General features: G+C 39.9%; 1 protein-coding gene across 7 annotated transcripts in view; it reads right to left on the reverse strand.

Annotated features, from left to right (window-relative positions):
* LOC122550085 (partitioning defective 3 homolog) overlaps positions 1–13,526 on the reverse strand; it is an 843,398-nt gene that overhangs the window by 330,007 nt on the left and 499,865 nt on the right. For all 7 annotated transcript variants that reach the window (XM_043690628.1, XM_043690629.1, XM_043690626.1 and 4 more), the window contains exons 7-9: positions 13,323–13,406; positions 3,755–3,880; positions 2,994–3,376 (exon numbers count right to left, since the gene is read on the reverse strand). In XM_043690628.1, coding sequence (XP_043546563.1) covers positions 2,994–3,376; positions 3,755–3,880; positions 13,323–13,406 — 593 coding nt within the window. The remainder of the gene's footprint in view (positions 1–2,993; positions 3,377–3,754; positions 3,881–13,322; positions 13,407–13,526) is intronic.

Consider the following 13,526-nt stretch of genomic DNA (forward strand, 5'->3'; position numbering starts at 1 on the left):
GTGATTCTGTGTGAAACCAGATTTGGAACAACAGAATCTGGGAAGTTTGACAACGTGTTTATTTACACAACAGCATATTACACAACAGCAAATAAAGAGTTATGACATCATTCTTAACGTTACATGCTACATGCCAGATGGAAAACTGAGTATTTCTCTGAATCACTGAAAATGTTCTTCACAGATATTGACATCAGGTGTGAGGAATGGCGCTTTCGGAACGAATGGTGTGTAACCCCGTGATCAATGCCGTCTCTTCCTGTGTGGCAGTTCCATGAGCACTGCAATTTGCTGTGCTTCCAGTCAAGTAGATGCTAACATATATTACGTAAAACATTGCGAAGCTAGTACAGAGGAGATGATATGCTTGTGAACGTTTGAATGCCCGTACCCCATCTCTGTTGGTCTGCTGTTGCTGGGAGCCATTTCTTACTGAAACCCCTGTCATTGTGCTGCAACAAGAGGAGTTGGAGTCTCCAGGTAAATAGTGCGGTGAGGAAGGCATATGGCGTACTGGCTTTTATTGGTAGAGGAATTGAGTTCGGGAGTCCTGAGGTCATGATGCAGTTGTATAAGACTCTGGTGCGGCCGCATCTGGAATATTGTGTGCAGTTTTGGTCGCCATACTATAGGAAGGATGTGGAGGCACTGGAACGGGTGCAGAGGAGGTTTACCAGGATGTTGCCTGGTATGGAAGGAAGATCGTATGCGGAAAGACTGAGACACTTGGGGCTGTTTTCATTAGAGAAAAGAAGGTTTAGGGGTGACTTGATTGAGGTGTACAAGATGATTAGGGGGTTAGATAGGGTTGACAGTGTGAACCTTTTCCCGCGTATGGAGTCGGGTATTACAAGGGGGCATAGCTTTAAATTAAGGGGGGGGGGTAGATATAGGACTGAAGTTAGGGGTAGGTTCTTCACTCAGCGAGTCGTAAGTTCATGGAATGCCCTGCCAGTAGCAGTGGTGGACTCTCCCTCTTTATGGGCATTTAAGCGGGCATTGGATAGGTATATGGAGGATAGTGGGTTAGTATAGGTTAGGTGGGCTTGGATCGGTGCAACATCGAGGGCCAAAGGACCTGTACTGCGCTGTATTCTTCTATGTTCTATGTTCTACATTCTAACCACTATCGGGTAAAGGCATGGGAGATTTTGTTTCCCTTGCTACAGGAAAAGGAACTGAAAAATTATTGCTGGATTACATTTTTATACTTTCAGAATCAAGGCTTGCTGCCATTTTCCTGCTTTCCCCCTGTAACCATTTAAATAACTACCCAGTGCCCTCTTAAATGCCTCAGTTGAATATGCCTCCACTATGCTTCCAGGAAGTAACATTCCGACTCCAACTATTCCCCGCACGAACTCAAAATTTGCTTCTTATATTGCTTCTCTTGCAAAATGTTCTAAATCTGTGCCCTCTCATTCTCAATCATTTTATGATTGGGAACAATTTGTCTTTACCTATTCTGTTCAGGCCCCTCGGGATTTTGAAAATTCTGATCAAATTTCCAATGAGCCTTTCCCTTTTCAGGAAAGCGATCCCAAAGTCTCAAAGTTATTTTCATAGCTGAAGTTTCTCACCACTGGAACCACAGTCATAAACTGCCCGCACTCACTCAAATTGTGTGCGCATTTGTCTTGAAGTACAGCAGCCAGAATTGTCCGCCACACTCAAGCGAACATGTCAATATTGAATTATGTAATTTCAGCATCACCCAATTGCTCTTCTCCTCCCCCCGAGGTCCCCAACATCATACATGATTTGGAGATACTGGTGTTGGACTGGAGTGAACAAAGTTAAAAATCACACAGCACCAGGTTATAGTCCAACATGTTTATTTGGAAGCACAAGCTTTTGGAGCACTGCTCTCACAAACATCTGATGAAGGAGCAGTGCTCCAAAAGGTAGTACTTCGAAATAAACCTGTTGGACTATAACCTGGTGTTGTGATTTTCAGCCAATTTGATTCATTCTACATAATCTCAGGAAACAGCAGTGACACAGGATATGGAAAAAGGCAACAGGTCCTGACAACATTGTGGCATCAGTGCTGTAACTGTGTGCTTCAGAATATACTGTGCTCCGAGTCAAGCTGTTCCTGTAAAATTATAATACGTGCATATATCAGTACCAAAGGTGTGCCACAAAGCTACCATTCTTCAAGTGAGTTGTTCATGTAAGGATGCTCAGGAACTCAACAGGTGCTGTGTTTAAGTAAGACTCAATTGGTTCATGAATATCCTTCAGGATAGAAATCTGTCAGCCTCGCCAGTGACCTCAGTTTCACTGGCTCAGTTTCAAATTCCAGCTTGCTATTACCCTCAGTCTTCAAGAGTTCTTTCCATATCATCTTTTAATGCTTTCCACTTCTCAACTGCTTAGTGAAACATCCTGGGATATTTTATCACTTAAAAAGATGTGGTATGAATGTGAGTTACTTTACTATAGCCTCCTGTTAACTTACAGCTGATAAACCACTCTACTAAACCTTGATAGAAGTCCATTGAGGTAGTTATGTAATCTGTCCAATTTAAATGTATAATTTACTTGAAGTTTTGGCTTTCTGAATGGGCTTTCTGTGGTCTGAAGTTAATAATTAATATGCATGTACTTCAGACAGGGACCACCTCATTAATATCAAAACAACAAAATACGATCCATCAAGCCAGGTTCCAGTCTGAGATCTGACTTATTCAGTAGTACCATCAGCCATGATAGCATGTGGTCAAACAGAGGACTTTTTTGTCATAAAATGTTAACCATTGTATACAAGGCTGAAAACATCCCTGTCCAATTGTAAAGGCAGAGAAGCTGCTGCACAGCCAGGTCTTTAATTTGGCAATTTGAACTGATTTTTGCCAGCTTTATTAAGCATAAAGTTTGACATGCTTTCAGTTGCACAAAGTTCCTTAAAGCCTTCCAATGAATTCAATAAAAGCAGAGTGCCTTCAGAGACCAGCAGCACCAAAATATAACACAGAATACTTTATTACCTTTCTTCAATTGGATATTCAGTTTCTTCCCTACTTTTTTGGTGCTGAAGCCTGTAGTGGGTGTAGAACTCAGTCTTTGGGGAGTTAGATTCTGGCCAGTTGGAGGTTTTGACACTGAGTTCTGATTGTGAGGTAGATGGGAGTAGGAAACAGTCTGATCAGTCTCATTGCTTGATCTTGATAATCTCTGTGGTGTTTCATCAAAGCTTGCATTCATAGCACTCTTTCGATCACCGGGCTGAGTATCTATATTGGCTCGATTGGAATAATACGCATTTTTTTCGGCAAAAGAGACTTGTTCGTATTGCTCCTTGTTTGCTGCGGGGACCACGTGGAACCAAATAATCTGTGAACGCATGGCTTGGCGAAACATATGTTGTGCTCTAGATTTAGGAAGGATGAGAAATTAACAAATTAAGGCTGTCAGTCTTAACAGAGATTATTAACATAATTACCATCATTAATTACTCTGCATGGAAGGGCTTTTTGATGTAAATGCAGCAATTGCATAAATATTAGCTGGGAAAAAGTATTAATTACTTCAGTAAGTACCATTTATTATTGGTGTGGGCTGAGACATTAACAGCTACACACCTGTCAAATTGAATGCATGAAACTGAAGTACAAAATGAAGGCATCTCAACATATTGCAAAGGCATAACAAATTCTTTTACTTTCTTACAAGTTTCCTCAAATATCCAGAAGCTAGGGACATAACGTTTTGAGGGATTTGAACTTAAATGTTGAGTCAGAATACATACTGTTCAAAGCGTGTATTTCGCAAATCACCACCGTTTATTTTGACAATACAATCGTTCTCATTAAACAGTTTCTCCCGCTCAGCTTTACCGCCTTTCTCTAGACGTTTCACCAGTAACCCCAGGGTCCTGCAAGAAAATGATCACATCTATTTACTTCACACTATAAAAACTCGGTGCATAAAACAGAATAGGATGCAAAGTATACTCCAATTATTATTGCAATGACAGCACGTTTGCATTCCACCTGCCTTCAGACAATCCCATTGGATTTAAAAAATATTAGCATGCTCCAGAGTGACTCAAAACCACTCATCTTAAATATCACTACTGGAATTATTGTATTCCCAGCAACAACTACCAGAGAAACCCACACTTTTCAAGATTTTATAAGATGTTAACATTTCACCAAAGTTACAACACTAAAGTTCATGCCTGCAATGCACCTGATATTAAATGACGTATTTCACACTTGCTATTGTGTGTTCCAAGATGGAGATCATCATCGCAATTCTTGACTTTTGTGAAAACTCTTTACATTTTGGGTTTCATTCTAAATTGACAAAAAAAAAATACCCCTTCACACTGTACAAAATCAAGCCTAACATATGCAGTATAGTTCCATTTTTCTTCCTTACATGAGGAATACGTTATCAACCAAAGGCAAGTGGAATAGATAATAAATGCCAAATGTACGAGCTCATAAATCATTAAAGCAGCACAGTTAATCACTGATTTCTTACTCTTGGCCTTGAGTACACAATCTCAGCAGCATCTAGGTGCACAGTGCTGCACTGTTGAAGGTGTTTTCTTTCAGAAAAATTTAGTTGAGGGCCTATCTGCTTGTTCAGGTGGGCACAAAAGATCTTGAAGCATTTTTTGAAGATCAGAATTTCTCGTTGTTCAAACAGCATTCCATCCTCAACTTGCATCAGTAACAGATCCAAACAGAAATGCATTTCATTTGCTGGTTACTGTACTTCAAAAGTAATTCACTGCTTGTGAAGCACTTAGAAGACATTCTAAAGCTATGATAAGACACAGTAGAAAACAATTCTTTCTTTTGCAATGACTGCTCTTATAATTATTACTTCTTACTGACTCAGGTTAGCCATTTGTGCTATGCTCATTTAAAATACCACTCCCCTTAAATTCAGAGAGGAAAGCAAACAAGAGTTCATAGTTGGAGGGGTATTTTGAGAGTAAGATCTCTGCTTCTATCGTAGAGTGAATTTCATCCATCTCTGGTAGAAAATGATGATAATTATTTTTCAAATATGGGAAGAGACTGCATGGAGTACAAATAAAAGAAAGCAAAACAAGGTTACATGAATAGCCGAATACTCATTTCAACCAGTTTATTACAAGCAATAGCAGAGAGATTACTGAAGGGTGGAAATAATATTTGTTCAGCTTCTAAAATTTTTGCAAACCAGGATCAAAGATCACTTACTATTAAGATATAATTAACATGATCACAAAGTCACTTTTAAAATTCACACAAATGATTTCTCCTGCTGGGACTTAGCACTGGGGGAAAAAAAGAATTATCAAGTATTTGGTGGTTTTAAACTGGGGTTTAAAATGGTGAGAAAAACATGAATTAACTGCCTCCAAAGTTAAATATCACTGGGTGCTCTTCACAAAAGATGACAAAAGGTAAACAGGATTACAGTATCTTGGAAATAGGAATAGTATTTGGGATGTTCATCACTGCTGGGCCCAACAATGAATTTGCAATGTTACTTCCACTTTAGTTAACATGAACACCTTCTGACCATCAACTGAACTGTCATGTGACATTCAAAGCAATTAAAGCTAAACGTTCAGCAGAAAAGTAGGTGAAACAGCTCGTCACTAAAACAATGACCCAATAACAGTCAAGTTCTACTGCTCGACTTTCTACTGAAAACAATTTGACAGCAACTTCAAGTATCAGCATATTTGCAGATTTATCTGCAGTTTATAGTGAAAATCTCAAAGCTGTCAAAGATAACCTGCTCTTTCACAGGGTGTGGTGTTGTGTAGTCTTTATGAAAAGACTCAACACCAAAATCGCAGAGCTTGTGTGAGCATTTATTATTCATTCAGACAGTGAGAGGGCAGGGCTGAGCATGGTGGCCATCACCAAGGAGAAGGTGGGCGGCACGGTGGCACAATGGTTAGCACAGCTGCCTCACAGTGCAAGAGACCCGGATTCAATTCCCGCCTCAGGCGACTGTGTGGAGTTTGCACATTCTCCCCGTGTCTGCGTGGGTTTCCTCCGGGTGCTCCGGTTTCCTCCCACAGTCCAAAAATGTGCTATGCTAAATTGCCCGTAGTGTTAGGTGAAAGAGTAAAATGTAGGGGTATGGGTCTGGGTGGGTTGCGCTTCGGTGTGGACTTGTTGGGCTGAAGAGCCTGTTTCCACACTGTAAGTAATCTAATCAAAACTGAATGGCCTCAAGGTGGATAAATCACCTGAACCAGATGGCTCAGACCCCAGAATTCAAACAGAGATAGCTGAAGTGGAGTCGTTAGTGGTTCATCTTTCTGGAATCACCAGAATCAGGGAGGGTTCCTGAGGACTGGAAAATCGCTCATGTGACACCACTATTTAAAAAGGGAGTAAGGCAGTAGACTGAAAATTATAGACCATTTAGCCTAACCTCAGTCATGGGTAAGATCCTTGAATCCATTGTGAAGGATGACATTTCTGAATACTTGGAAGTGTATGGTAAAATAGTGCACAGTCAGCATGGTTTCATCAAGGGGAAGTCATGCCTGACAAATCTGCTAGAATTCTTTGAGGAAGTAACAAGCAGATTAGACCAAGTAGAACCAATGGATGTTATCTTCCTGGATGTCAAGATGACCTTTGACAAGGTGCCACACAGGAGGCTACTGAGGCCATTCTGGCCCATGGTGTCAGAGGCAAGGTGCTAGCATGGATAGAAGCCTGCTGCCTGGCAGAAAACAGAGAGTGGGGATAAAAGGGTCCTTCTCAGGATGGCAGCTGGTGACAAGTGGTGTTTTGCAAGGTTCAGAGTTGGGACCACAACTTTTCACTTTATACATTAACAATCGCAATGAAGGTACTGAGGGCATTCTGGCTACGTTTGCAGATGATACAAAGGTTGGTAGATGGACAGGTACCATTGAGGCGGCGGGAAGGCTGTGCAGAAGGATTTGGAAGAATTAGGAGAGTGGGCAAATAAGTGGCAGATGGAGTACAACATGGAAAAGTGTGAGGTCATGCACTTTGGTAGGAAGAATAGAGGTATGGATTATTTTCTAAATGGGGAGAAAATTCAAAAGTGCAAAGAGGCTTGGGAGTTCTAGTCTAGGACTTTCTCAGGGTAAACTTGCAGGTTGAGTCAGGTGTTAGGAAGGCAAATGCAATGAAGGCATTTATTTTGAGAAGAAATGAATATAAAAACAGGAATGTACTTCTGAGGCTTTATAAAGCTCTGGTCAGGCCACATTTGGAGTATTGTGAGCAGTTTTGGGCCCCATATCTCAGGGAGAATATACTAACCCTGAAGTGTGCTCAGAGGAGGTTCACGACAATGACAATGAAAAGCTTAACATCTGAGGACTGTTTGAGGACTCTGTTTATACTCGAGGGAATTTAGAAGGATGGGGGGTGGGGGTCGAATTGAAACTTACAGAATACTGAATGGCCTGGACAGAGTGGATGTTGGGAAGATGTTTCTATTGGTAGGAAAGACTAGGACCTGAGGTCACAGCCTTAGAGTAAAGGGAAGACCTTTTAGAACAGAGATAAGGAGAAATTTCTTCAGCCACAGAGTGGGGAATCTATGGAATTCATTGCCACAGAAGGCTGTAAAGGCCAGGTCATTGAGTATATTTACAATCAAGAACCTATCTATCTCAGTCTGAAAGGGGATCAAGGGTTATGGGGAGAAAGGCGTTGACAAATTTATCAGCCTTAATTGAACAGCCCATCGAGTCTGCTCCGATAAATGGCCTAATTTCCACTCTGATGCCTTATGGTCTTATTACCCACTGGGCAGTCAAGAGTCAACCACATTGCTGTGGGACTGGAGTTACCTGTAGGCCAGATTTCCTTCCCCAAAGGAAGTTAGTGAACCAGATTGGTTTTTCTAATAACAGATAATGGTTTCATGGTCATCACTTAGGCTCTTAATTCCAGATTTTCTTCTATTGAATTCAAATTTCATCATCTGCTATGGCAAGATTGAACTCATGTACCTAGAACATTACCCGGGTGTCTGGCTTAATGGCACTAGGCCATCGCCTTCTCTAACTAATTACGCAATGTTCTCACTGTAAAGACAGACAGGCAAATTTTATTCAATCAAGAGTAACTGAGACCTTTTGGCATTCAATCAATTACTTCTGGGTTTGAAAGTTAATTTTATAAATGTCAAGTCTCTTTACTGCAGAGGAAAATTAAAATATTGCAGATTTTTAAACAAATAAAAAGCTATTAAAAAAAGGTTTGCTTTCTTTTGCATAAATTTCTCCCTCAATCTCACACATATGTCCCAATCTGAAGTTTGCATTTCGGGTAACGATTTTGGCCCAGATTTCTTTATTTCCTACTTTATACTCTGAATTCTTCAGTCTTACCAGCCTCCGTGCTGCCTTCTCAGTTCTTGAACATCACAGGTTCAGTGCAGAAGACAACAAATTCAAACTAACTCTACAAAAGTAGAAGATTGCTCCAGAGCACAAAAACATTGTTGGCAGCGTTTCCCAAGATGAATGGAAAGTGTCATCCCTTTACTTCTGACCCCAGAGTCACAGCTACTGTTGCACAGTGTCCCCGCTGTCTAATAGCAAGCCATTAGTGTGTCGGCTAAAATCATTCCCATGAATTTAATTACTGATCAGATGAAGATAATCTGTAATTTTAAAACAAATACATTTTTAAAAAATGCAATTGCATTGTCACAGCACACAAAATAATCTAATCAATGCATAGCTTGCATTTTTGTTGATTTGACAGCTATTTAACTAATAATTAAATGCAATCACTATTGCAAAGAGAAATGAGGAAGACCCTTTTTGCAGAGTGAGAACACAAAAGAGCAACAAATGATCAAAATATTTACTTGTTCCATTATCACACTCTTTGGCCTTGCACCACGAGCTCTTTCATAATAAGTCTCTCAAGCTTTCCACCTGAAAACAGCTGTGTTCTTTTGCCTGAGATGACACTTTTCAATTGCTCAAAAATTTAATTTCGAAGGTGTACTGATGAAAGCTAAGCCTTCAAAATCTTGGGACGACATCCCCTTTAAGATCCTTTTTTTAAAATAATACCTACTTCTTTAACAAACCTTTTGAAAGCACCTGGGAAATTATGCTTCTTTGGTTCAGCAGCAAGATTCCATTCCTTATTTAGTGATTGCAATGCGGTTAGCCAGGTGGACTTCATGGAATTAATTCCCTGATTGAGATTGTTAACATGGTCCAGTCAGGAAGCCCTGGCTTCTGTGGAGTTATTTACCTCGCTGAAAAGCACTTTGGATTTTTTATTTACATTAAAGTTGCATGAATAAGTTTTTGTTATGGCCAAGTCAGAAATAAATTAAATTGGCTTGAACAAAAATAAGCACTGGAAGTCTCCTTCCTATCTGAAGGACGTTGTAAAACTTGCAAGAGTTCAGAAAAGATTTACAAGGATGTTGCCAGGGTTGGAGGATTTGAGCTACAGGGAGAGGCTGGGGCTGTTTTTCCTGGAGTATCAAAGGCTGAGGGGTGACCTTATAGAGGTTTACAAAACTAAGAGGGGCATGGATAGGATAAACAGAAAAGGTCTTTTCCCTGGCATCGGGGAGTCCAGAACTCGAGGGCACAGGTTTAGGGTGAGTGGAGAAAGATATAAAAGGGACCTAAGAGGCAACATTTTCACGCACAGGGTGGTACATGTTTGGAATGAGCTGCCAAAGGAAGTGATGGATACTGGTACAACTACCGCATTTAAAAGGTACCTGGGTGGGTATATGACTAGGAGGCATTTACAGGGATATGGGCCAAGTACTGGCAAATGGGACTAGATTAGGGTAGGATATCTGAACTGCATGGACGGGTTGGACCGAAGGGTCTGTTTCCATGCTGTACATCTCGGTGACTCTATGCATTCAAGTACTTTGGTACAAAGTACTTCTGAGTTAGAGGTCACTGCATGCTTTTCTCTTCCACTCACGACATGGAAAATTGCCAACATTTATTGAAGTCTTCAAGGTTATACTAAATAAGGGGAAAATATGTTCAATCACATAATTCAGTTATTACCATTTTGTAGGAATGGTCATGTTCATGCACTCTGTTTCTTCTGTTGAATAGGACTGACATTTAGTGCAGACTTCTAGTGTTTCAAAAGGTTCATACAACTTTTAATTTCTTCAGAAGTTTAGAACAACAACAAGCAATTTGCTACACTGTAACTACCAAAGGGCTCAGAAGTGGCAAACCCATCTGTGAACTTATTTATTAAATTTCATGCATCAACACAATTGCACAGAGACTGATGGCTTTTTAGGTGATCTTAACATTCTGTCAGCTCGAGCCTTGTAAGTGGCTTGCTGTATTTTGTCAGCTGTTCATGAAGATGCAGTGAAATGACTTTTGTGATCTTTCCAAGTTTCAAGATCAGTGATGTGCCATTACCAGCTTTGAATATTCAATACTGGTATTATAGTCAGCTCAGGCTTTTATAGAAGTGTACATAAGCTTTCAGTTGTAAGCACTGCTGTGGTTTTTGGGCAATAAAGATAGAACTCAAACTCTTGCGCACACCGGGAAATGATTTATTTTCAGCTGTCCTGATTATTAGAATGCAAAAGACATCTACTTTATTACCCTAAAAATGCATATTTGCAAGACCAATTTTACTCAGCCACACCAAGAAACAACCAAAGACAATTTCTTACAAATTGGAAAACCCATCAACCAAATCCACTTCATCTAAGTCAAACTGGCACAACAGATGAGATTTGCTTGCTATCTGTATATAGTATTTCAAGGTTTATTACCTGACAACCTTTCTTAAAGTATAATCTATTTCAAATTGAGATTTTTCTGTTCAATATTATCTTATGAAGTTAAAGGAAAACATATTATGATAGAAATGATAATCAGAAAATGGTAGGCTACGCAACATTTTTTCATGTTTTGGGAAGTAACCAAGAGTCTGACTCTTGGATAGCAATGTTAGTCATTATGATCTCATTAGGGACCAGCAATTTTTTTGTTAAATTAAATGAATTTGTAAGTTTTAGTTGGTAAAGAAATAAAGCTACAAGATTCCACAGTTTTAAACAAACAAGAATTGTTATTGGACAAAAAAAAAATCAAGAAAATACTAAATATTCTCTAAGATAGACTCTATCATCAAAAATTAACAGGAAGTAACAAGAATTAACAGTTAAATCATGGTTGACTTTAAATGGCAAACTGCAACCTTCTCAAGGGTAACTAAGGATGGGCAATAAACGCTCGCTCAGCGGAGGTGTCCACATCTTGTGAAGGAGTTGTTAAAAAAAAATATCAGACATAGCCAGGACGAATCCAATTAATTTTGTCAGCATCCAACCCAGATGTCAGGGAACTCGGAGTCACAAGGTCCTTCAAACTATTGTTTTTTGCATGAGGAATTTCAGCCCCCCTCCTTTGATCCAGAGTAAACTGTAGTTTTACTCCACCCAAGTGTCATCAATACAAGTCAAATCTAAAATGTACACTATTCCAGATCTCTTTCTGTTTTGCTCCCAAACCCAATCTTGCTTTTTTTCCCTCCCCAGTTATACAAATCTTCTACTGTGTTTGCTGCTCACAGTATTGGCCAGGCAATACTACATCCATTCTACACAGACACCATCACAGCTGCATTGCTGATAATGAAAGTTACTGACCTACTTCTGCCGAGACTGCTTGGAAGATATATTTTCCCCATACCCCAAAATGGCAACATTTGGCCAACCTCTGCTCATGGACTGTTCTCTGTCCAAGCTGTGCTCAGCAGATAACCACGATTGCCCCTTTAAATGAGCTTTGTGCTGTGGTGGTGGTCTTGGCTGCACACCACAAAAGGAGAAAGTGAGGTCTGCAGATGCTGGAGATCAAAGTTGAAACTTTATTGCTGGAACAGCACAGCAGGTCAGGCAGCATCCAGGGAACAGGAGATTCGACGTCGAATCTCCTGTTCCCTGGATGCTGCCTGACCTGCTGTGCTGTTCCAGCAATAAAGTTTCAACTGCACACCACAAAAGCACAAAATGCTGATCTGTGTCCCTTCACATCCCTCAATTTAGGCTTCAGTTCTGATTAGATTCTCTAGAGTGTGGAAACAGGCTCTTTGGCCCAACAAGTCCACACCGACCCTCTGAAGAGTAACCCACCCAGACCCATTTCCCTCTGACTAATGCACCTAACACTATGGGCAATTTAGAATGGCCAAGTCTCCTCTGTCCCAACACAAAGTACAGATCCCAATGAACAATGGCCCATGGCTTCCAATTTGGATTGGGATCCCTATTTCTAGGAGTGGTGCGATGGGGTTGCAGTAGTAAAGATAGGCAGACACTGAAACAGGTTTAATTCCCCCTAAATTTTCCAAGCTAATTAAGGTGGAATCCTCTCAGTGTCTAATTCAAGTTGGAGACAATTTCAGAAGGCTCCAGACTGCATCAGAAGTTTAAATTTTCTGGGCAATTACCATGTAGTCAGTGCACTGGGGAATCTGAGCAGTCTCATCCTTCAAGAATGGCCCAATTTTCAACTATCCAAAAACTGGAAGACTTGAACAAATGTGTTCCCTCACATGATATTAAAGTCATGTGATGATCAAGAACTGCAAAAAATCTGGCACTAGATTTGTTGTGAAACAGGAGACATCACTGGGCACAATTAAGCTCTATTAATAGACTTCACCAACTTGGATCCATCTTAACATGGAATCTTTCAATCACTTTTGACATGATTTTCACCTGTTTAAGTTGCATTGGCAATATTTCTAACCTTACAGTTTCATCTCGACATATATTGTCAAATGCATCATTCAACATCAAGTACTGTTTTAATGAATGATTCTCTTTTGATTACGAAGATAAAACAGACTGCTGTTTTAAAGCAATCATGTGCGCTGAGAGGAAATAAACATTTTAGAATGTCTGTGTGCACATTAGTACTGTTGGAGACAGTCTGTCAGCAATGTGGTTAGAACTGCAAATGTCCTAAAATGCTGAAACACAAGGATTCATGAAGGCAGAAGTTCTAAATCTGCTGTCACCCACCATTTCCAAAAATTGAGCACCATCTTACTATCAGTGGAAACTGCATTTTACCAGTGTCACATCCACATCATTCATTTGCATACAGATCTTAACTAATAAATAGATTATCAATTGTTTCCTAAAATTAATGTCCATTAACTTCATTGAAACACTGCACTACAAAAATTACAATTTCTAGTATACCAGCACAGATCTTCCCAAATGTTTCATTTGAGAATCCACTAATTGTTAAACACTGTGGATTTAAGTGAACATTAAATTAAGTCTCAAGAAAGAAATCAAATATACAGAACAAAATGTTTTACCTTCCAACTGTGGAACTGAAAGGCACTACATGGATTCCCAAAGGCCCTCCATCATTGGAGACTTCAACCAGCTTTAGCACATCACTGAGAAACAATGATAAACGGATAGCATAAAAATATGAAACAAACTACCCACAACAAAAACAATATTTATTAATATCTAGAACATAAAGTATTGTGTGCAACATACCTGAATATTTGTAT

Source organism: Chiloscyllium plagiosum, chromosome 5 (genome assembly GCF_004010195.1).
Source record: "Chiloscyllium plagiosum isolate BGI_BamShark_2017 chromosome 5, ASM401019v2, whole genome shotgun sequence".
Taxonomy (NCBI): domain Eukaryota; kingdom Metazoa; phylum Chordata; class Chondrichthyes; order Orectolobiformes; family Hemiscylliidae; genus Chiloscyllium; species Chiloscyllium plagiosum.